The sequence below is a fragment of the Dipodomys merriami genome, unplaced genomic scaffold, assembly GCF_024711535.1.
Source record: "Dipodomys merriami isolate MVZ:Mamm:240054 unplaced genomic scaffold, mDipMer1.0.p SCAF_17, whole genome shotgun sequence".
NCBI classification, from domain to species: Eukaryota; Metazoa; Chordata; class Mammalia; order Rodentia; family Heteromyidae; genus Dipodomys; species Dipodomys merriami.
In genome coordinates this window covers 10,986,148-11,009,701 of record NW_027203048.1, presented here as the reverse complement: position 1 = coordinate 11,009,701, position 23,554 = coordinate 10,986,148, and the positions used below count along the sequence as shown (strand labels likewise).

The following is a 23,554-nucleotide window of genomic DNA, read 5'->3' as shown; positions in this document are numbered from 1 at the left end:
CCAACGGTCTAGTCTGACCTAGAGATAGAAGGGGACACTGATCTTTGCACACAGAGGGAGAGTTCTGGGGATAGGAGACAGGAATTCCATCCTTTTAGCTTCTTCCACTTCTTCCTAATTTTCCCTGAAAAGCTATAAGGGAGTTCTGGGTTCAGACCAGAGGTTGGTTCTGGTCCCTGCTCTATTTCCTGTTCCTAGGGAAGTCTCAAGCAAGGCCCCTAAACTCTCTGATCCTTGATTTTCCCCATAGGTCAAGCAAGGAGATTAGATGAGGGTAAGTCAAGAGTACCTTTGTGTTGGCTCCGAGTCCCAGGACAGGCGGCTTTCAGGCTTCTCCGGGCTGACCACCTCAGAGTCTATAGGCTAGAAGAGACAGTGAACGTGAACAAGTCAGCCCCACGATGTAACCGCACTCTGCCTGTCAGAGCACCCCTCCCACCAGGGAGAGGAAAGCTCTGGATCTAGAGAAGGGCTGAGTTCACCTTTCACAGACAGAAACATGCAGGCTTCCCCAGCAGCTTGTCCATCAAGCCTCTGGGGAACAGAAGGCACGGATGTGGGCCTCAGAGTATAGATGAAAATGCTTCGTAAAGTCATATTACCTTCTACATAGCACCGAAAGATTGTCTTATGGTGCGCCTAAAAATTCACTTTGTTGTCTCTTCACCAACTAGGATGTTCAATGCCCCAAAGGCAAAAATTCTCATCTGATTTGTTTTTGACATTATTTCTTGGACTTAGAACCGTGCCTGGTATATTGTAATGCTTGATAAATGTTTGTTGACTAGGTATTTTCTCAAGAAAATAACTTTCTGATTTTCCCCTTGATAAAACATTTTGCAACATAGACTACTTCCTTTTGGAGATGTCCTAATGATAAGACAAGAAGTAGGAACCCGCTCTGGGGCCATGTTCTTTGTAAGCATCTAGAAATCCTTGTTCTGTTCCTGGGATGTGGGAAGCACTCAGCAAATACTATCTTTCATAGTAGTATTTCCACAGATTCTGATACTTATTCACTCTCTCAAAATTCCTGGAAGGTGCTAGGTGTGGTGGTGACAGATAGACAGGTGTGCCCTGGCTGTCTCATCCCAGTCTGCCACAGAACTTTAAAGAGCACAGCAATCTGAAGCACTGGTTCCAACAATGGCCAGACCATGGATATGGGTTACATTTTGGGGTCCCCTAAGAATAGGAGGCTGAACCAAATATTCTTCTACCTGGAATGGAATCTTTTGCTTGCCAATAAGAGAGACTTGGAAAGGTCAATCTTCCCGTGAGAGGTGACCAGTTAAACAAAAATCACACAAGGGTGCAAGTCAAGGACTGTAATCAGAGATTCAAGGTAGGTGGTTGGGGCGGGGGGGGGGGGTGTTGGGGAGGGGGGGTAGGGAGGAGAAGCCTCTTGGGCATCCTGTGACTGGCCAACAGCTTGAGCTGATGGTTGCCCAAGGGACCCATGACTCAGATCTTGTTGTTTTGTTGTTGTTTTGTTGTTGTTTTTTTAAACCTACTAGATACACAAACATTTATTTGAAATCTCCCAAGAAGGTTAGCAGTGTAGAAAGCTAACTCTGGAGAGTTCCCTGCTCAAAGTGGAAGACTCTGAGTCCTCCAGGGAGCAGGTGGCATCTGTAGACCCTAGAACATCATCCATGTACACAGATACACAGGCTCAGCAATATCAACTTGACACCCAGGATAAGAGACTCCTTTTCCCATCAATTTCCATCTCCCATTTGCATCATCTTCCCATCAACACACACACACACAGAGTCACACAGAGTCACACAGGAATACCCAGAATAGAGCAAGGATGGGGAAACTGCCCTCCAGTTGCTACTGGGCCTAAGGCCATTTCCAAGTCCTCCTCACCCTTCCCTCTGCCATATGGAATTCTCTAATTCACGCTCTTCATGGTTCTCAGTGAGTATAGAAGATTCTGAATCTGTGCCTGGAACTCTACCTGCTGTTTAAGCAAAGATGGCATTGGTAAATTCAGTGGAGCCAACGCCAGCAGCTGGCATGTCCCATGCAAGCTCCAGGAAGGACAGTATTTGAGAAGAGGAGGTGGGAACAAGCCTAGGGTTTCAAGGACATTGGATCAGTGGGTTGGGCCCTAGAGAAAAGGGTTGTTGCTGGCAGAATGCAGGCTGCAGATGGGCAGGGAAGGATGGCTGGGAAGGAAATGAGAGAAGTAGGATTGGAAGATGTGGCCATCCTTGCTTAGGTTTGGGAGGCACTGGAGAGTTCTAGAACACAGCATGGAGCAAGAACTTGGCGATGAAACACTCAGCTCTTTCATGGGGACTTGAGGGGTTGCTGAGCTTTCCTAGACGCAGGGGAGGTGGGAGGTGAGACACAAGGTCTGATGGGAAATTCTGATGTTCTCCACGCTCCAGCCCTCTTTTCCCCAAATGTGCCTTTCTCTAACACCCCTTTCTTTTCTCTCTTCATTGCTTTCTTTCTCCTTCATTTGATCATACTACTTGAACAGCAAACATGGAAAGATGCCTAATCATGAGGAAAATGCAAATTGAAGCCACAATGTGATACCACCTCATACCCATTAGGGTGGCTACTATTAAAGAAACAATAGCAACAAAAAACACCAGAACATGAGACAATAAAGAAGATAAATCAGAGCCTTGTGCCTTGTTGGTGGGAATATAAAATGGAGCAGCCACTATAAGAATATTCCAGTGCCTCAAATTACTAAAAAGAGAATTACCATGTAATCTAGCCATTCCACTTCTGGACATATTTCCAAAAGAATCAAAAGCAGAGTCTTAAAGGAAGAGATATTTGTACATTTGTGTTCTTCACAGCATTATTTGCAGCAACCAAAAGACAGAAGCAGCTCAAATGTCCATTGGTGGATGAATGGATGAACAAAATATGTCTCATTCGTTTAACAGAATACTATTCATCCTCAAAAAAGAAGGAAAATCTGGCATCTGAAGACTTTGTGGTAAATACAATAAGCCAGTCCCAAGAAGACAAATGCTTTATGCATTTATATGAGGCTTCTAGGGTAGTTACACTCATAGAAGTTGAAAATGAAATGGTAGTGCAGGTGCAAATGAAAAATGAGTTGTTGTGACAGGTGGAGAGTTTCAGGGATTTTTTAAAAAAGTATTTGTTTATTTAGTGCTGGTATTGGGACTTGAACTTAGGGCCTGTCCCTGAACTTAGGGCCTGTCCCTTAGCTTTTTCACTCAAGGCTAGCACTCTACCACTTGAATCACAGCTCTGCTTCTGGTGTTTTGGTGGTTAATTAGACCAAGTAGCATCAAAGATGTTCTTGCCTGAGATGGCTTCAAACCAAGTTCTCTGCTCTCAACCTCCTGAGTAGCTAGGATTACAGACTTGAACCACCAGTACCTGGTTTAAATTCACACTTCTCTAAAGACTTCATATGGTAAATTTTAACTATTTTTTAACCAAAACTATAAGAAAATACTTATGATCAATACATTATAAAAATTTATAAAGCATTTAAGAAAGTTTCTTTATTTTCAAATAGAAAGTTTAAAAGATTGCTCCAAAAATATGGGGCCATACTTGATTTATCAATGGATTTAACTGCTTCATAAGGAACTCTAAAATTTCCCTATCACAATGTAAAGGTAGGCATTTATTTGATAGTTTATAATCTTCAGAACCAAATGGAGCTTTCTGCTTAGTTACAAGGAGTCCAAGATGGTCTCACCACTAACAAACTGCCTCTTTCCCAAGCTGTTTTAAATACTTACAGTGTCCAGGTTGCCAATGGCTGCCACCAGTTTAATGTCAGAAGGCCTCAGAGAGTGGACTGTGGAGACAAGAAGCCCCATGGCAAGGTCAGATCTACATTCCTCACAGTGTAGCTGAGACCACATGAGGTACATGGAGCAGACACACACACCCCCCACCCATCCCACCGCCCGTGTAGAACTGCTAGGTTCCACCTGTTGCTTTAGGAGTGGAAAATGAAGTATCCTGCCAGACACCACCAGGATCCGTTCTGGGAAGAGGCTGTTACCTCCACTTATTCTCTCAAAGCAGGAGTCCTGGGGTAGGGCATGCACAGTCCCTCCTTTTCCTCTCTCTGCTGGGGGCCCTCCACCTGCCCTTCACTTTCCTCTACCCTATGGATCTGCATTTAGTGAGAGGACAACAGATTAAAATTAGAATCACATGGCTATCCAATGGTTCACCTTAGCTTGAAGAATGCCAGAGGACAGCACTCAAAGTCTGTGGGCACACAGTGCCTCGGATGGAATTTGTATGCAAATAATAGACATTGAGATCTCCTTGATCCACTTGGGTGACTATCATATGAATCTCCCTAGAGACCAAACTGGTCACATACACCCCAGGGGCATCTAAACGTAAGTCTCCTAAAGTTGCCATTTTCTGAAAAGTTGATCAAGTTTTGGATTCTAATTTGGTGGTACTGTGGTTTGAACTCCAGACTTCTTGTTTGCTAGATAGGAACTCTACCATTTGAGCCTTGCTCTAGCTCTACCTTGTCTTTATATGAAAGAACAGTCAGAAAAGCAAACTTAACTGGAAACCCTGATTGGGTTAGCATCATATAAGTAGACAGAAAGCTTCAAGTACAGTCATTTAACATGATAAAGTCAGTGAAGAAGGACAACATTCCTTAGTAGCATTCATAGTACGGACATATTGGGCAAATCTAACCCACAATGAGTGTCTAGAATAGCCACTGTGGTTGCATTACAGGACTGGGGAAGTTATGTGATCAAACAAAGTTCCACTCCGTAACTCCCATGAGATGGTCTGCCTACAAAGAATCAAAACCCTGGGTGCTGTCCACTCAGGCAAACCACCATGGGGCCATGTTGGTTTTGGTGCTTCATTGATGCTACTCCTCCATACAAATGGCTGAGGGGAAACAGAGCTGATGTGAGGGACTGAGGGTGAGGAAGAAGGAAGAGTGAATGGCAAAAAGATGTAAGAGGAATAGAGTCAAAGCATCGGCTGGTCACTTCCCAAAGAATATGCTGGGCCTCTCTTGTTTATAGCTGGGAGGAACATACCTGACTTAGAAGGCACATTCAGTCCTAACTTCTTTGGGTTGCAGGGATTTAGGAAATTCTTCAGGGCCTGCAAAGGAAACCAAGCAGCCAAAACATGAATCACCTTGCATAGGTGTCTTTTAGGTTCTGAACATTTGGCTCAAAATCAAGAAGCAACACTGGACAAAACTAGACCATAATGGGAGTAAATGGCTGGCAGGGCCACTGTGGCTGCATTGTATTGGTTCTAGCCCTTCATAAAAATAACACATTTCTAGTTCACATTATCCCAACCTCCTCACCCAATCCATGTTAAGAGAGGACATATGACTGACTATGGTTTTAGTAGCTGTCTCAAGACATCCTTATGGATAGAGAAGGGGCAGATGATAGAGAATTAAAGTTTACTGTTGGAATGATTTAAAATTTTGGAGATCAATTTTGGTGTTAGTATTATAACCATGTGAATCCCTTAATGTCACTGAATTATGCACTCTGATGTAGTTAAGGTGTTATGTATATCTTACCACAATTAAAAGAGAGATAACTGAGAGGCCCAGGTATACCAAGACTAAATCAGTTCTATCTGACATTTATTTGTATTATCTACTTTCCTTCCCCTGGTTTGATTATTTCCTCAAAGACAAGTATGCATATTCACTGCTAAAAAAATGGAAAAAAAAACCCCTGAAACTGAATGATTCCTGTTCAGTCTTCAGATTGAAGTGTACTCAGGAGGGACAGTGACTAATGGATGGTCTTGAGATCAAGATTCCCCGTTAGGTGCTACTCAGAATCCAGCATTGCTTCTGACATTAATATGCAAGGTTTGGGGAAGGTACATTATAGATTTTTCTCCCCAAAACAGAGAGTGGAAGAGGAAATGCTTTACCAGAGAAAAACATGTAATAAATGAAGGGCCGGACCACATCTCATCCCCACAAGTTAATTTCCCTTGAATTACTGATTACAGTAAAGAGATACAGCATTTACTTTCAGCTCCTATCTTGTGGATTTTCTGGGAAGACCTCACCCAGATGCTTCCAGATAACTCACAACATCTGCTTCAAGGTTCACAGAGATAACACGCCCATGTATAATGCTTTCTGGACACTTCTGGGAACTACCCACACAGTTGTGGGGATGGGGAGCCCCAAATTCCAGGAGATATAGTACATTCTGCCAGGCAGCCCAGCTCTTCTTCTAGGAAAGTCACTCATCTGGACTTCAGGAGAGGCCTATCGATCTGTTCGAATCCCACAGACACACAACCACCCACCAAGGCAAAGCCCTTACCTCTGGCCATAGCTGACCTTCCAATGTGTTTTTCCCTGGAGAGGTCTGAAGTTGGGTAGTTCCTGCAATAGATAGATAAATAAATAGATAGAAAGCAAAATAGTTCAGGTATTTTTTTTTTTGCTGGAATTAACTCGTAGTAAATTTGTGGCCTGTATGCCCTTTCTCCTGGCCCTGTCTATATGCTCAGCCCAGCTCAGCTCCATATCCTTTGTGTTAAGAAGGTCCAGACTCCATCCCTCCAACTGACATGGTTTGGGTCAATGTGCTTCCAGTAGTGTTGGAATCCCCAGGTTGAAATGCTGAAGTGTTAGCATCTGAGAGGGGGCAGTAACACTGCATCGTCTGTGGCCTGCAGTCAGACTGCTTTATTATAGTTGTTATTATTTATTTAGATGGTCCTGGGGCTTAAACTCTGGACCTGGACACTGTCCCCTGAACTTCTTTTTGCTCAAGACCAGGACTCTATCACTTGAGCCATAATGCCACTTCCAGCTTTTTTGAGTAGTTTTTTTTTAAGAGTCTCACAGCTTTTCCTGCCCAGGCTGACTTTGAACCATGATCCTCAGATCTTAGCTTCCTGAGTAGATAGGATGATAGACGTGAGCCAATTTTTTAGAAAGAGGCAGAACCTCAGGAAGGTAATGTTGACAGACTATTGTCATTGTCTGGAGATCCAGGACAAAGCAGGGAAACCAAAGGATATCTAGAAGAGTCTGAAGGACATATATATATATATATATATATATATATATATTTTTTTTTTTTTTTTGCTGCTTGGGTCTGGATCTAAGGCTGCACCCATTTTAGACAAGCACATGATCATTGAGCCACGTCCTCAGTCTCAGATTATATGATCTTAAAGTGCTAATCATGAGACTTCTAGCAGCCATAACTATGCTAAGTACCCAGACCAGAGGCTGGGTTGAGGAGTCCTGCTGAATATTAGGCAAAAGGGCAAGGAAAAAAGCTGGGCACTCACGCCTGCAATCCTCGCTACTCAAGAGACTGAGAACAGGGCAGGAAGGTCTGTGAGACTCTTATCCCCAATAAACTAGGAAAACTCTGAAAGTAGAGCTGTGTCTCCAGAGGTAGAGTGCTATTCCTGAGAAAAAGAATCTCAGGGAGCTGAGTTCAAGCCCCAGGCTGGCATCAAAAAAAAAAAAAAAAAAAGGAAAGAAAGGCAAATAGGGAAACATGATCTTTGTCCCAACATCCTTTTGACTTGCCTCTCAAAACTTTTATTATTATTATTAATTATTATTATTGTTGTTGTTGTTATTGTGCTGATCCTGGGGCTTGAATTCACAGCCTGGGTGTTGTTCCTAAGGTTTTGTGTTCAAGACTTGAGCCACATCTCCACTTCAACTTTTTGTGGTAAATTAGAGATAAAAGTATCACAGACTTTCCTGCCCAGGCTGGCTTCAGACCATGATCCTCAAATTTTAGCTTTCTGAGTAGTTAAGTTACCAGTGTCTGGCTGAAACTTTTCATTTTTTTAAGGTAAAAATGCAGGTTTATTTTATTTTTTTGTGTAGGTTTATTTTTAAGATACAATTTTCATATAATAAATGGGATTCATTTTAAGTATACAGTTTAAATCTTCCTATAAAATACCTAAAGTATTCAATAGTAAAATTAACAGGACTATAAAATAAAGGAAACAAAAAAAGAAAAATCACTTTAAGTGCCTCTACTTCCACATTCAAATGTGATTTCATCTGTTCACATTCTTGTAGACACATCCATGCATACTTGCATTCTGTTGTAATCAGTGTACAAATCATTTTGTATTCTGTAAGCTCCTTTCTATATTATATCCTAAATACTTTTCAGATTGTTAGATAACCTTGCTTCTTGTTTCAACAGTTACTTGATACATTTATGATCCTGATATTTGATTGGCCATTCAGATTCTTTTCTTTTGCTATTTCTCTGCCCAGAGATACCGGGAATAGACCCCATGAACAGTTTAATAGTTCTAAGGGAAGCCTGTCTCTGAGGATACAGCTTGATTTGTTTCCTACCCCAGTCTTTGTCTGCAGATCTACTTTTCAAGCCTGAAAAGAATTCCATGAGGAGAAGCAGTATATTTGCATTTCCTGCCTACTGTGAGATCAGCAGCCAGTTTCATGCTGGTTTACACGGGAACCATGGCTCTAACCTTCCTCCAGATCTCAGTGACCTTCTTGAAATTCCCAGAAGTCAGCTTTCTGGGCACAAAGAGCCCTGTGATGGGAAGATGGAGAGGTGAAGACAAGCTGAGAGTTCTGGAAAAGGCTAGAACACAGTCTGTGAAAAAAGGGAATAAAGGGCAGGAAAGGGAAGCCAGGGTAGAAAGACACAGACAGACAGGAGCTAGTAATATGGAGCCATGAACACTAGGCTGGTCCCTGCATAACTTAATGTCATCACCAGTCCTTGAAAGAATGACTTTAAAGTCCATTTTTAGATAATCATCACTCTGGGAGTAGCAGGATGAATTAGCAGGGCAGAGATTTAAGATATTCCTTCTAAACTAGGATAAATATATTGATAGTCACCATTTACATACATATTCAATACACCAGACATAGCCCTGAGCAATTACACAAAATAATTCACTTGATCCTCATAGCAATTCTGTGAGATAAATACCATCATCTTCAGAACGTCACAATAAACAAACTAATTAAACTTTATATTGAAGAGGCAAAAGACCCAGCATAGCCAATACAACATTAAAGAACAACATTGGATGGCTGATATCGCTGGTCTTCAAGACTTATGAAAGAAAGTGTGGTGTTAACAAAACAAAAGGCAAATCGATTCATGGAACGGAAGACAGGGTTGAGATAGACCTGCTCAAATATAATCAACTTGACAGAGAAACAAAGGCAACACAGTGGAGAAAAGGAAGCTTTTAAAGAAATGGTATCAGAATGACTTGCCATACATATACATACATACATATACATACGTGTGTTTGTTTTTGTGTGTATAAAAGCTCCTTTTAGGGCTGGGAAGGTGGCTCAGTGGTAGAGCGCTTGCCTTGCAATGCATGAGGCCCTGGGTTGAATTCCTCAGCACCACATAAGCAAAAAAAAAAAAGAAAAAGAAAAAGAAAAAAAAGCCGGAAGTGGCGCTGTGGCTCAAGTGGTAGAGCGCTAGCCTTGAGCTGAAGAGCTGAGGGACAGTGACCAGGCCCAGAGTTCAGGCCCCAAAACCGGACCCCCCCCCCCAAAAAAGCTCCTTTTAGCACACAGATCATAAAAAACCAGGCCATAGGCTGAATTTAGCCTATTGACCAAAACTTGCCCACCAATCCCTGATCTAGACTGGTACTGAATAGAGATTATCCAGGTGAAATGAGATGGTGGCATTTCTGGTGATTAGCAGTAGCCTTTGCAGGGTGGTTGGGGAACCGAAATAGTAAAATAAAAACAAAACAAAACTGAACTTAAAGAAGGTGAGAAAGTGGGAAAACCACAAGACAGAACACACTGAAACAAACAAACACGGCAGGCAAGGCCAAAAGAGAGAGAGAGAGTGAGGGAGGAGGGGGAACATATATGATTTAAGTGCTCTCTTCAATATCTGCACTGCAGTGCTGGGTTCCAAAAGGGCTGGCCTAGTCCATGTAGTCCTCAAGTCTGGACTAGACCCTTGGGGATAGCCTGTCCCTACTTATAATAGCTGGAGGCCAACTCAACAAGAAAGGACTGAGGCTGGGGATTATAGTGCACTTGTAGCATGTACAGACCAGGCAGAGATTAAGAGTTTACACACTGTTGTTCTTGTCAGCCTCCCCAAGCCTTCATCTCCTCACCTATCCAGGGTGCTTGGTACTCCCTGCCTTTTGCACTGTGAGGCTTTCACGCATGTAAACACCAGCAGTGTCAGAAACTTCCAAGGATGCAGTAACTGAAGCTATAATGATTACACCTTCAGCATCAGAGAGGTGATTGACACATCACCTTTCAAATCCTTCTAGCCTCAGGAGTCAAGGATTTCCCTCCATAGAAAAATGCTCAGGAGTGTTTGTCTTTAACTTGGTGATGTAAGTCTTTCATGATCATTACTCTGGGCTGTCACCAAGAAGCTATACCTAAAATTTAAACTCAAAAGGGCCTAGATTAAAAAACCTAGATGGAAATGTACAGCCCTTTGATCCTGTCCCCCACTGTTTCTTACCAGGTACATGGAGGGAAAAAAATCTGTGTCCACTCCCTCCATGTCTGAGGAATTATGGCAGAAGTGATCAAAGCATTTGTGGCATCACTGAGCTCAGGTCACGGGGTCTCAGGGAACCTTTTCCCTTTTGCAAAGTTGTTTTAACATCAAGCTCGTGGACCTATGAAGGGCTTTGAGCTCCCTGAAAAACCTCCCACCTTGGTTAAGTTCAAAAAGGGAAAAAACCATGTAATTTTCCATCCTGATGGGAATGATGGAGAAAAACACCTGTTTCTGCTCTGAGGAACAGGTTGCCTGAGATCAGTCATCCGAGTTGGTCAGAACTGTGATTTCTAGGGTTGGAAATTGACAAGAGGCCATTACAGCGCCAGGCCTTGGCCGGGTACAGTCACACAAGCGTCTGCCCATGAAAATAGTGACTCTAGACCCTCTTTCTGCTGATTGGTTCCCCAAAGATCCAGCTTAATTGTCCAGATTATGCTGGGCCTCACAGCTTTAGAAGGCCCCTGGATGCTGTGATGAATTCCAGTTAAAATCCAGTTCTACAAGGAAACGAATAGATTCTATAGATTTATCCCCAGCAGCTGGTCAGAGGTGGGAGAAGCCATTTTATTAGCTGGATTAAAGCAGGGAGAGCTTGCTAATTTACAGATTTCTTGATGTCTGTCCACTTACACCGTGCCCAAAGCACGATTTTCTACCCTCCATCCTTTGCTTGAAGGACAGCTGTTGGATGACTGGATCAAACTTTTAACCTTTCCATCTTGACTTCCCCATCTATAAACTGGGGATGAGATGCACTACCCTGCTTCCCTCGTGGGATTATTGTGAGGATCAAAGGACAGGAGAGTGCCCTGTAAGCAGGAACCACACACCGGAGAAGTGATCTGCCTCGTGGGATGAAAGGAGGCTTTGTCCCCCTGGGTAGCAGAAGGTGGCCAAGCACAAGGCCAGTGGAACTGAGGTCACGCCTTGGGGTGCATTAAATTCTTGGACTCTTTGAACAGTTCAGTGTCCTCATGGCAACCCTAGAGACAGGATGTATGAGTCTCTCCGCATCATTGCAGACACTCAGAAGCCATTGGCTCCTGGAGATCAAACCAGCCAAGGGAAGGACAGGTCTGGAGCCTGCACTGCCACTCACTCAATGTAGAGCTGAGAAAGGGAAGGTCAAAGTCAGCAAGTGTCATTCCCTGCACCATTCTGGACTACAAGCAGGTCCTCGGGGTGACTGTGTTGCCCAGAGTGAGTACCAGGCCCTACTCACCTGCAGGACCTGCAGGTTGCTGCTGCGGCCTGTGAACAGGCACCAACTGTGACCAGCTGTAGGAACTGAGTCAGAAAACCATGAGTCACGTCTGGCTACTGCTCCTACCTCAGAATTACAGACATTCTGGGGAGCACAGGTGTCCTTCTGTCCAGGGTGCTCAGGCAGTCACATGCCCCATCGGTGCCAGGTGGCACCGTGGTCATGAGTACCTCTCTGGATCTATAGAGTTGGAATATTTGTGTCTGAATTCTAGGGTAGATCTCAGCAGATGTCTGAGATAATCTGGTTTTCTGCTTCCATTTGCTGCCAACCAGAAAGGTTAGCAAACTCGCCAAAGACCACTGGAGTAAGGTACCAAGGAAGGAAGGGAGGTCTGCAAACTCAGTTCTCCTTAGCCTCTCCCTGACAACACAATCTTTCTGAAAGGAAAGATCTAGCAGGTTTACTATGTGTCGCCAACCCTTAGAGGACAGCATATGGGAACATTTTCTGTGTCCACATCTATATCAGATAGCCAAAGAATGATTGAGGATTAACAATGTCATAATCCCCTTGTTTTTTCCCCCCAGTCCTAGGACTTGAACTCAGGGCCTGGGCACTGTCCCTGAGCCTCTTTGTGCTCAATACTAGCACTCTACCACTTGATCCACAGAGCTACTTCCAGCCTTTTTCTGAGTTGTTTATTGGAGATAAAAGTCTCACAGGAGGGGCTGGGAAGGTGGCTCAGTGGTAGAGTGCTTGCCTTGCATGCATGAGGCCCTGGGTTCGATTCCTCAGCATCACATAAGCAAAAAGAAAAAAGCTGAAAGTGGCGCTGTGGCTCAAGTGGTAGAGCGCTAGCCTTGAGCTGAAGAGCTGAGGGACAGCGCCCAGGCCCAGAGTTCAGGCCCCATGACCAGACCCTCCCCCCCCCCCAAAAAAAAGAGTCTCACTGGATTTTCCTGCCTAGGCAAGCTTCGAATTGTGATACTCAGATCTCAGCCTCCTATGTAGCTAGGATTACAGAAGTGAGCCAGCAGGGCCTGGTTTACAAGGTCATATTTTTCAGTAGACTCCCCCACTGGTCTGATGAGATTATTAAAACTATCAGAGATGGTGGGCACTCCTCAACCTGCCAATGTTTAAAAACCTTGTGCTCCATGGCCATGGCCAAAGGGGGAGAGCTTCCACCCACCCGTGCCAGGCTGCGTGCAGGCAGAGACCAGCAAGCACACTCTCCTCTCGGTGTTTCCTGGTGCCCACCCACTATGGAATAGCACAGACCTTGTACCACAGCAAGAGAAGCTGACCTTACAGGAGAAGCCATGTTCAAGTTGACCTGCTTTTGCCTCTGGCCTTTCATATTTCATAACTACATATTTTTTTCCAACCTTTCCATGGGGAAAACTGGGGACAGAGCCACAGCCAGGGAGGAACGGTTTGAAGGAATGGCCGCGGTGAGGAGGAACAGGTGCCTCAGCCCTGGGGGGAGGGAGAGGGGTTGCATGACCATCTTCACCCATCCCAGCTCTGCCATCCTGAGCCAGAAAGAGATCAGGCTGAGGGTGGGAGCGATGCTCAGGAACCCAAGAGAAGGAAAGAGAAGGAAAGTCCTCATGGTCTCCCCTATCAGGAAGGTCTCCTCCCTGAGTTGCAGCTTGGCAACGATTATGTCTCCAAAAATGTATCTCTCCTAAAGTCCAACAAACTCCCTTCAGCGAGTCTGGTGGAGCCTTTATGCAGGAGGTCCGAGATTTCATCTTCAGCACTACAAAAACAAATAGATAAAAACCCTCTGCTGGGTTTCTCCCATTGGGCCAGGACTGTTTACCAGCCTTGGCCCTTTTATGTCTGAAGCCTCAGACTCACCTTGCTCAAAACACCACTGGCGTCACACCACTCCCCTGCCAAAGGCCTCCTAATAGCTCCCCACTTCCCATGACAGCAAATGCACAGCCGGGTGACCTTGCTTCAGTCATTCAACTTCTATAGGTACAGGTTTTGGAAATTAAAGGCAAGGGTTCTATCATCTTACAAGTCTCTATTGTGCTGGGATCTTAGAGTCCTATAGTATTTAACTCCTCCCCTCCTCTACACCAGTCTTACGCTCTGGCACAGCAGGGCTGAAGAGCCCCAGCCTACCTCCCCCTTGCATAACCTCTCTGCCCCTCTGGGCTTATTTCAGTTCTACTGGCTTTGTAGCACGGCTCTCTGGAGACTTCTGCCCATATCCATCCATAGTTCTTGGATTCCTATTATTTCTATTACAGCTCCTCGCACCTATTTTGGTGCTTAATTCTTTCTTCTCTAGTGATTTTTATGCAGATCTGTTCTCTCTCCCTCGAGGATTTCTTATACTTGCTTTAGTATCTGCCACCCAGGCTCAGCCCAATTTGGATTTTTTTTTAAAGGGAAGTATTCAGACAGTTAATTGACAGCAGGAAAAAAAAGCAATTTAGTGAAAATGATGATTAACAATAAAGTCCTAAAAATTTACAAGACACAGGTGATATCCCAGGAAAGTAGAGTCCTGAGCTCTGAAAGAAAAAAATCCCATGCCTGTGTTGGTGGCCAGAGTGGGATTGGTGATGAAGAGGGGAGGGGAAGGTTTGGCCCAGAGTTCTAGCGATGGCCCTGCTAGCATCTAGAGTATAACAAAAGCACCTCCCCTCTCTTTGCATAACTTACTTGAAAAACTTAAGCCACCAGGAGCTCTCTCTTTGTCCTTGCCATTTATAATTTAGACAATATTTCTAGAAGGCTGGGAAAGACTTCCCCCCCAGGAAGAGAAGGGAAGCCAATCTGCAGGAAGAACTATAAATTCTTTCAAAACAGGTATTGACTCGCTTTTAGAAGTGAAAAGATTTTCTTCACTCTCACAATGAGCTCACCAGGCTGCAACCCTGGGCTTGGCATTGACAGGCCTGTCATGGGTGCGTTACCAAGGCAACAGGTTTTTATTCACAGGCACGGTAATCTCCTGGGAACTTCTGACCCATTCCAGGAAAATGAACTCCTGGCAAAAATTGTGTTTTATTAGACACAGTGATTTTTTTTTTAATGGGCACAGCAGAACTATTTTTTTTCCTAGCATCAGGACACAGCTTTTTAGCACATGTATATACAATCCAAGAGTCTGACTGGCATAACGCTTCTGTAATCAGATGCAAATATCTGACTCCTCCTTCCCGGGAAACAGGTTTTAATTCCCAAAGCAATCAGAATGTCTATTGTTTGCATGCTCCTTGGGTAGTCACAAAACAGTATCTTAACAACTAAATGTGTAAAGTAGTATAGAAAAAATTTGAAAGCCAAAAAGTTGTGTTTCCCAAATACCAGAATCACTATGAGTGCTACTTTTATAAAAGACCTAAAGCTGTGAGTGAATTGAGACACAGTGATTTCTTGCCAACTTGCCTTTGCCAGTTGGGGTTTTGAGAGAATGTTGTTTTTGTTTTATACACTGAAACTTTAGAAGTTGGAAATCTGTTTTCACACGTGCTGTTTGTTGAGCCAATTTTAAAATTTAAACAGAAGTCCACTTTTGGTTCTCTCTTCCCTTGAGCTCTGCTGTCGCATGGAAGAGGGGCAAAGGCCCTGGTCTGGACTGACATTTGGGACTGAATTCAAGCTCCTGTATGTATTTGGATGACCCTGGGCAAGTTATTTAACTTCTTGATTTCCTCATCTGTAAAGTGAGAATAATGGCACTGTCCATCTGAATTGGGAACTGTAAAATATAGTCAGCTCTCTGTATCTGTGTATCCAATCAACTGTGGATCAAAAACATTTAAAAGGTGGATGAATAAAGAGCAGAAAGGGGAAATGCAGTCATAAAATTCAACATATATCCTGCAAAATTAAGAAAATTGAGGGGAGGGGATTGGCTGGGAGGGGTGGGGACATTGGGAGGGTGACAGTCATCAAGAGTCATTGTATTCATACACTGCTTTGTTGAATGGCAGCTCCTTTGTACAACGACTTAAAGGTAAGAAGAATATATGTTTTAAAAAATGTGAAAAATGCATCTGTATCAAACAACGTACTGTTTTCTTGACATTATTCTCTAAAAAATGGCACAATATATGAACTGTTTATTTGGTATTTACTCTAATGCTGATTTAAAGCCACCTACAAATGAATTAAAACACACTGGAGGATTGTGTAGATATGTATAAATACTGGCCTGGGCCGTCTGGGCAGAAAAGCCAGTAAAATTCTACCTCAATGAAGAAGCGAGGCACAGTGGCACAGACCTGTCACCCCACTCTGGAAGGAGGTAGAAAGTAGAGAATAGGCAGACTGAAATCCAGGCAGGAAGTAAGACCTATTGCCAAAATACCCAGTTCTAAAAATGACTAGCAAGCATGAAGACTTGAGCTGAAGCTCCAGTACTGCCAACAAAATTATAAGAAGATACTAAACTTTCTTTTTAATCAAATAAATTAAAATACCATTTTCAACATATTTGCAAAAATTATAAAGCCTGAATATACATTTGTAGTCAGGCTGTGGAAGACATACACCCTTTGAACACAAGCATATTCATATTGTGGGTGGAAAGGCAAAAGGGGACAATCCTTATGGAAGGAAATTTAGTTCATTCTTCCATCCAGGAATTTATTCTAAATTTCTAGGAATTTATCCTAAACTATATGTCCAATAACTTGAAATCATCATGTGCACATCACTGTTCATGACTACATTTTTGTAATAGCACATTAGTAGAAATAATCTCAGGGCCGAGAATATTGCTTAGTGGTAGAGTACCTGCTTAGCATGCATGGAGCTCTGGGTTTGATTCCTCAGTACCACATACACAGAAAAGGCTGGAAGTGGTGCTGTGGCTCAAGTGGTAGAGTACTAGCCTCAAGCAAAAGAAGCTCAGGGACAGTGCCCAGGCCCCAAGACTGGCAAAAAAAAAAAAAAAGGAAGAAAGAAAGGAAGAAAAAAAGAAAGAAAGAAAGAAAGAAGGAAAGAAGGAAAGAAAGAGGAAAGACAGAGGGAAAAAAGGAAAGAAAGAAAGGAAGAAAGAGGGAAAAAAGGAAAGAAAGAAACGAAGAAAGAAAGAAAGGAAATCACCTCAACTCCTACAATAGTAATAAAATATATGTGGCACAAAATGGAACGTTCTATAGTTGGGAACAAATGAAGCCCTCTGAACTTAGTGTAACCTTAGATAATATAGTTCAGTGGGAAAAAATCAAGATAAAAAGTATAAAATGATTATCTTTTAAGATACAGAAAAAAATAAGAATATGCTTTTTAATAAGGGACATGAAACCCAAAGGGATGGACGAGTTCATCTTTTCATATGATTTTGACTTATTTTTTTGTCAGTCACAGGGCTTGAACTCTGGGCCTGGGTGCTGTCTCTCAGCTCTTCAGCTCAAGTCTAGTTCTCTACCACTTGAGCCACAGTGCCACTTCTGGTTTTCTGGCGCCTAGGCTGGCTTTGAACCACGATCCTCAGATCTCAGCCTCTTGAGTAGCTAGGATTATAGGTGTGAGCCACTGGTGACTGGCTTGATTTTGACTTCTAAGCCATGTTCATACCTTACATGTTCAAAAAGGAGAGTATAGCCCACAGCTAATGCTAAGCTGAATACAAAAAAACAAGCTTCACATGTCAGTTTTATCATCATAACACAGAGAAAATGAAATACTTCTTTTTAAAAGAATTAATCCAAATGATTTCAAACACAATATTCTGATCATACACCCCTAAGCAGGCTATACGCAAAGGACAATGAACAGCAAAGAAATGCTGAACTTCATTTGCGGATGGTATTATTTTCAGAGTTATTCCACTATTTTGTTCCATGTAGCAAAGGGAGAAAACCAAGTGAGCATTTGGATCATATTTGCACTATGAAAGAAGGGTGACAAAAAAGATGAAATGAACCAGGCCCTAGTAACTCACACCTGAAATCCTAACTTCTCAGGAGGCTGAAATCTGAGACTTATGGTTCAAAGCCAGCCTAGGCAGAAAAGTCAATGGGACTATTATCTTCAATTAAGCAGCAAAAAAGCCAGAGTGCAGTTTGGCTCAATTGGTAGAGCACCAGCCTTGAGCAGAGAAAGCCAAGCAAGAGCATGATCCCCTGAGTTCAAGTCCCAGTAAGAGCACAAAAAGAGAGAATGAGAAAGGGAGGGGGATGAGATCTTTTTAAAGCCTAATTCTAACTAAAATGAACAAGAGCTCTATAAATTCATAGTATTTTTGTTTTGTTTTGTTTTGTGGTCAGTTGTGGGGCTTAAACTCAGAGCCTGGGCACTGTCCCTGAGCTCTTTTACTCTGAGCTCTTTTACTCAAGGCTAAAACTCTACCATTTTGAGCCACAGCCCCACTCCTGGTTTTTGAGAGGTTAATTGGAGGTAGGAGTCTTATGGAACTTATCTACCCAGGCTGGCTTTGAACCGCGATTCTCAGATCTCAGCCTCCTGAGTAGCTAGGATTATAGGCGTGAGCCACTGGTGCCTGGTTTCATTATGATTTTTTTCTAAAGAAAATAGTATGTCTTAGCTCTGTCATCAAAAAGATCTAAACATGATAATCTTCCAGTAACAGTAAGCATTCCCAACACCCAAACATTAGATTTTAAATAACATCTCTTACCAATCAGAACTTTGAAGAAATAGCTATTTCCAGGGAGGGATAGGAGGAAGACATGTTTAGCCTAGAATACTTGAAAATTGAAGGGGCTGTAGGAATTCCTTGCAGGATCTCTCATAAGCCAAATCTGGGCATCAAAATGATAAGCCTAGATTACAACATGCTGAGTAATCAGAGTCTATAAATCCATATCATATGCAAAAATAAATAAAACACAAGAGGTGTAGAGGAGTTAAACTTATTTTCTAGATGAGGCACAGAAGAAAACTTCCTTTATGGAAGAAAACCAACTAACAACCAAAAGTAAAAGAAATGGTTGAAACAGAAAATTACCATTTTATGTTCACTGTGATGATCGTTCAAGCCAGAAACATCCAGTTCTGCTATAACCCACGAGAAAGGACAGTTGTCTGGTCCCCTAGCATCTCCCTGCACATAATTCACCAATCACACAGCAATGGAGGCCCCTTCCCAAGAGAGAAATCCAGCAGACACCATCATAGCTGAATTAGCAAACTGAACATCACCACTGAGGAGTTTTGTCAAAGCTTGTGGTCCCTAAAATGAGACAATCATGGCGACACACAATCTATGTTGTATTTCTGCCAGAAGAGGCTAAATCTGCTTCTAGCAATGAAAAAACCCATTTAGACAAATCCAACTTAAAGATGCACAGGTGTGTGCTAACATACACACGACAACCAGCTTAAATGTCTCACTGGCACACAAGAAACAAACAGAAAGGCTAAACAACTGTTCTAGAATTAAAGAGATCCAAAAGACAGGACAAGTGAATGTGACATATGGTTTCCCATGAACTAATAAGCAAAAAAGAATAGTCATTTAATTCACTATATTACCAGCTTAAGGGAGCAAATCACATGATTATCTTCAATAAATGCAGAAATTGGACTGACTAGATTTCAATATCTAGTGAGGACTTTAACATTTTTTTATAACTTAGGAACAAAGTTGAGCTTTCTTAATCTCATAAGGAAAACAAACTAAATGTTTGTTCTGTGTTTAGAAATGTTCTAAACTCCAAAATGTTTCTGCAGTTAAAAAGATTCCATTTTGGAGAATTCCAGACTCATGATATTTACATTAAGGATATTCCAACTATATCTAAAAGAAAAAGCTCATTATAAACAACATACTTGGTGATGAAAATTTGAATGTTTTCCTTTTGAATGTGTGAATAGAAAAGCCTCCAATCTTCTATACAATATTCTAGACCAGGCCTGAGCCAGCACAGTAAGATACAGAAAACAAATGAGGTAAACATATTGGAAAGGGAGCAGGGAAGCTGTTGTTATCAGCAGGATAATGTATGGAGAAAATTGTAAAGAATATATAGATAAATTAAGATAAGAATTTTGCCTGGGGCTGGTGACTCATGCCTGTAATATTAGATACTCAGGAAGCTCAGATCTGAGAACTATGGTTTAGAGAAAGCCCTGGTAGACACATCCATGAGATTCTTTTCTCTCTAATTAACCAGGAAAAAGCTGGAAGTAGAGCTGAGGCTAAAGTAGTAGAGAGGCAGCCATGAGCAAAAATGTCAAACAAGAGCATGAGACCCTAAGTTCAGGCCCCAGTACCAACACACACACACACACACACACACACACACACACACACACACACACACACACACACACACACACACACACACACACACACACACACACACACACACACACACACACACACACACACACACACACACACACTCCTTTAATGCTATTCACAAAATCAATTCCAGATATATTAGGAATGACCTAAATCAGAAGAGCAAATATACAAAGCTTTTAGAAGGAAGTATGTGATATATTACTGACCTCAAGGTAGAAGAATTTGTTAATAAAACACAGAAAGCACAACCCATTTTAAAAAATAATAAAGCAACTGCCAGGCACTGGTGGCTCATGCCTGTAATCCTAGCTACTCAGGAGGCTGAGATCTGAGGATTGTGGTTCAAAGCCAGCCTGGGCAAGAAAGTCCGTGAGACTCTTATGTCTAATAAACCACTAGAAAACCGGAAGTGGCACTGTGGCTCAAGCGGTAGAGCGCAGGAACAGGGTCCAAGCCCAGAGTTCAAGCCCCACGACCAACCAAAAAAAAAAAAAAAAAAGATTTTTTATCTCCAATTTACCACCAGAAAACCAAAAGTGGTGCTGTGGCTCAAACTAGTGAAGTACTAGCCTTGAGCAAAAGAGCTCAGGGATAGCACTCAGGCTCTGAGTTCAAGACCCACAGACCAACAACAACAAAAAAGGTTTAACTATATACTTAGGAACAGAGAAAACTACGCAACAGGCAATGGCTGGATTACATATGACACTAGCCTTCTCATCACAAGCTACAGAAAGCCAAAGTTACCACCTCTGCAGCTACCAGCCTCGTTGGCCAGGACCTGGCTAATGTCTGTCATCTTCTCTATTTTTTCATCCCTGCTTCCACCTAATGACTAACCATAGAAAGACAGTATGTTGTCCCAATGACTCACTGAAGACCACTTAAGTGAATCATTTAAAATGCCTTGCTTCTGATTTGCTGTCCTCTGTTTCCGCTAGCCAACAGCCTCTAATCAGAGCAAACCTAAACTTTTCCCTTACCACTCCCCTGCCTGCCTTTGAGTCTCTACAAAAGGAAACTTATGGCTTGCTCCAGCAAGTTCTGACTCAATAGCCTTGTTTGTTCTCATTTGGGTGGTCTTCATTTATTGCTACAAAATGAAGGACTTCACTCATCAACATTCTCCACAAAGAGAGTGGAAAGAGAAGCCAAGCATGGTAGCTGAGGCCCGTAATCCCAGCCCTCCAATACTTGAAACAGGAAGATCTCAAATTTGAAGTCAGACTGAACGATGTAGTAAAACTCGATCTCAAAAATAGGGGCTTCCCACTCCCTTTGTTTTGTGGCAGCTAGTGTGCTTACCTAGCAAGCATGAAGCCCTGTGTTCTATTTCTAGTGCAAAAAGGGAAACAAAAAGTGGGAAGATAAGCTTTGGAGTGGAAGAAAGTATTGCTGTTTCTATAACCATACACACACACACACACACACACACACACACACACACACACACACACACACACACACACACACACACACACACACACACACACACACACACACACACACACACACACACACACACACAAACCTGCTACATAGCCTATATAGACAATGCCTTAAAAAGGGGAAAGACATACCAGAAAGGAAAAAGAAAAAAAGATGTTACTGAGCACTTTATAAAAAGAAATATAAATGATCAATGAACATTAAAAGAAAGGAAAAAAACCTCTCGTCAGGCTCATTAGCAATCAGGAAAACACCACTGTTCTATGCTGTGGGTGGTGTAGGTATGGTAGGTATTGTTCATCTACCTGGGATCAAGATGCTTGATTGGCTCCAGGTGAGCAGCAGAACTGGGAATCCCAGGCCAGACTGTAGCCAAGAAAGGCCTCAGTCAGACCTCTTCCTTCCCCTCTGGGGATGTAGACAGTGCTGTCCCACTCCAGGAGAAGGAGGAAGGCTATGTTCTGGAGCCTTTTTGTTCTTGTTATTATTATTATTATTGTTGTTGTTGTTGTGTATGCCCATCCTGGGGCTTAAACTCAGGATCTGAGTGTGGTCCTTGAGCTTCTTTTGCTCAAAGCTAGCACTCTATCACTTGAGCCACAGCACCACTTCCAGGCTTTTTCTGAGTAGTTGGAGGTAAGAGTCTCACAGACTTTCCTGTTCAGGGTTAGCTTTGAACCATGATCCTCCAGATCTCAACTTCCTGGGTAGCTAGGGTTACAGGCCTGAGCCACCAACATCCAGCTCCAGGGGCCTTTTTAGTTTCGAAGATTGATTTTGATCTGCTCACATCTGCAATTCAAACTATTTGTGGAGGCTGCAGTTCAAGGCCAATGGGAACTGAAAAGTTCATGAGACCCTTTTTCAACCTATAGCTGGATGCCGTGGTGTGCACCTGTCACCCCATACATTACAGGCTGCGAATGGGAGGATCACAGTTCCAGGCCAGCCCTGGACAGACTTGACCAAGGGAGTTTATCTCCACAGAGGAAAGCCAGATGCTGGGGCACACACCTGCAATCCCAGCAGCAAGGGGAAGTCTGCAGTCTGCAGATCATACCTCAGGAAGAGAGACCCTATCCTAAAAATGACCCTCAGAAAACAGGGCTGGAGGCTTGGCTCTAGTGGTATAGTGTTAGCTGAACAAACTTGAGTTCAAGCCCAAGTGCACACACACACACACACACACACACACACACACCTTAACATAATTGACATTGCTTTCTCAAACCAGGGAGAAGCAGGGCTGGGGAGCCTGGGGCAGAGAGGTGTGGTAGAGGCACAATTGTCCACAGTCACTGGTGGCAGGAGGAATGTGAGCCTGGCTGAAGGCTGAGTGTGTTGTTTCCTAAGAACTAGAGAATCGGCCATTCAGAATTTAGCATCCTGACCTGCCTTCCTCTGCCCTTTCAGAAAGAAGAAAGAGTGCTCCTAATGACGATCAAAACAATACTCAGTAGTGGCAATTCCATGTAAAGAGGCATTTGCATGTTCAAGATGGGAAAATCAAGGTCCAGAAGGTGAAAGAACTCGTCCAACGCCATGCAACCGAAGAACTAGAATACATTATCAGTGGGGCTCTAAACACATAGCTTTTCCCCCACCCATCTGCACTTCTCAATGCTCTCAGACCTGCGTTCACCCCCAGGCCTTTACCTTCAGACATGTACCCCCCCAACTGCTCTTCAAGAGCCTCTGCCCCCTCCCCCACAAGAGACAAGTGGCCTTCTTGCTTCTGCATTGTCATCTCATCAGAAGACTGCATTCCTCCCCCAAACTACACAATCATTCAGGGGGTGGCTGGAGCCTGGAGCATCAGGCACACTTACCTTGCCAGGACAGCAGCAGCAACAGCCCCACAAGGGTAACGCTTGGCCACAGCCCCATGCCAGAATGTGCCAGGTGTCCGGGGCCTCTGGGTATCCAGCCTCTTTCCACAGATGGATGGGCTAGTCCACCTCCTCCGGCTTTTATGCTCCTCTGGGATCTGATAGCACACCTGTCATAAATTTTACTGTGTTCACCTTTGGTAGGGGGCAGTGGCTGGCTGTAAATGATAAATATTAACATTTAGGCACAAGAGTTCTAGAGGCAGAAGAGTCAAGATGG

The 23,554-nt window shown here is 43.1% G+C and overlaps 1 protein-coding gene across 1 annotated transcript; it reads right to left on the bottom strand.

Moving 5' to 3' along the window:
* Positions 1-8: 8 nt before the first annotated feature.
* On the bottom strand, positions 9-23,431 carry LOC138829326 (phospholipase B1, membrane-associated-like). The gene is made up of 6 exons (XM_070025699.1): positions 23,275-23,431; positions 6,324-6,385; positions 5,049-5,115; positions 3,756-3,814; positions 290-363; positions 9-18 (listed from the first exon to the last, which is right to left on the bottom strand). The coding sequence occupies exons 1-6, from the start codon at positions 23,330-23,332 to the stop codon at positions 9-11; spliced, it is 330 nt and encodes a 109-aa protein (XP_069881800.1). The 5' UTR covers positions 23,333-23,431.
* Between the last annotated feature and the right edge of the window lie 123 nt (positions 23,432-23,554).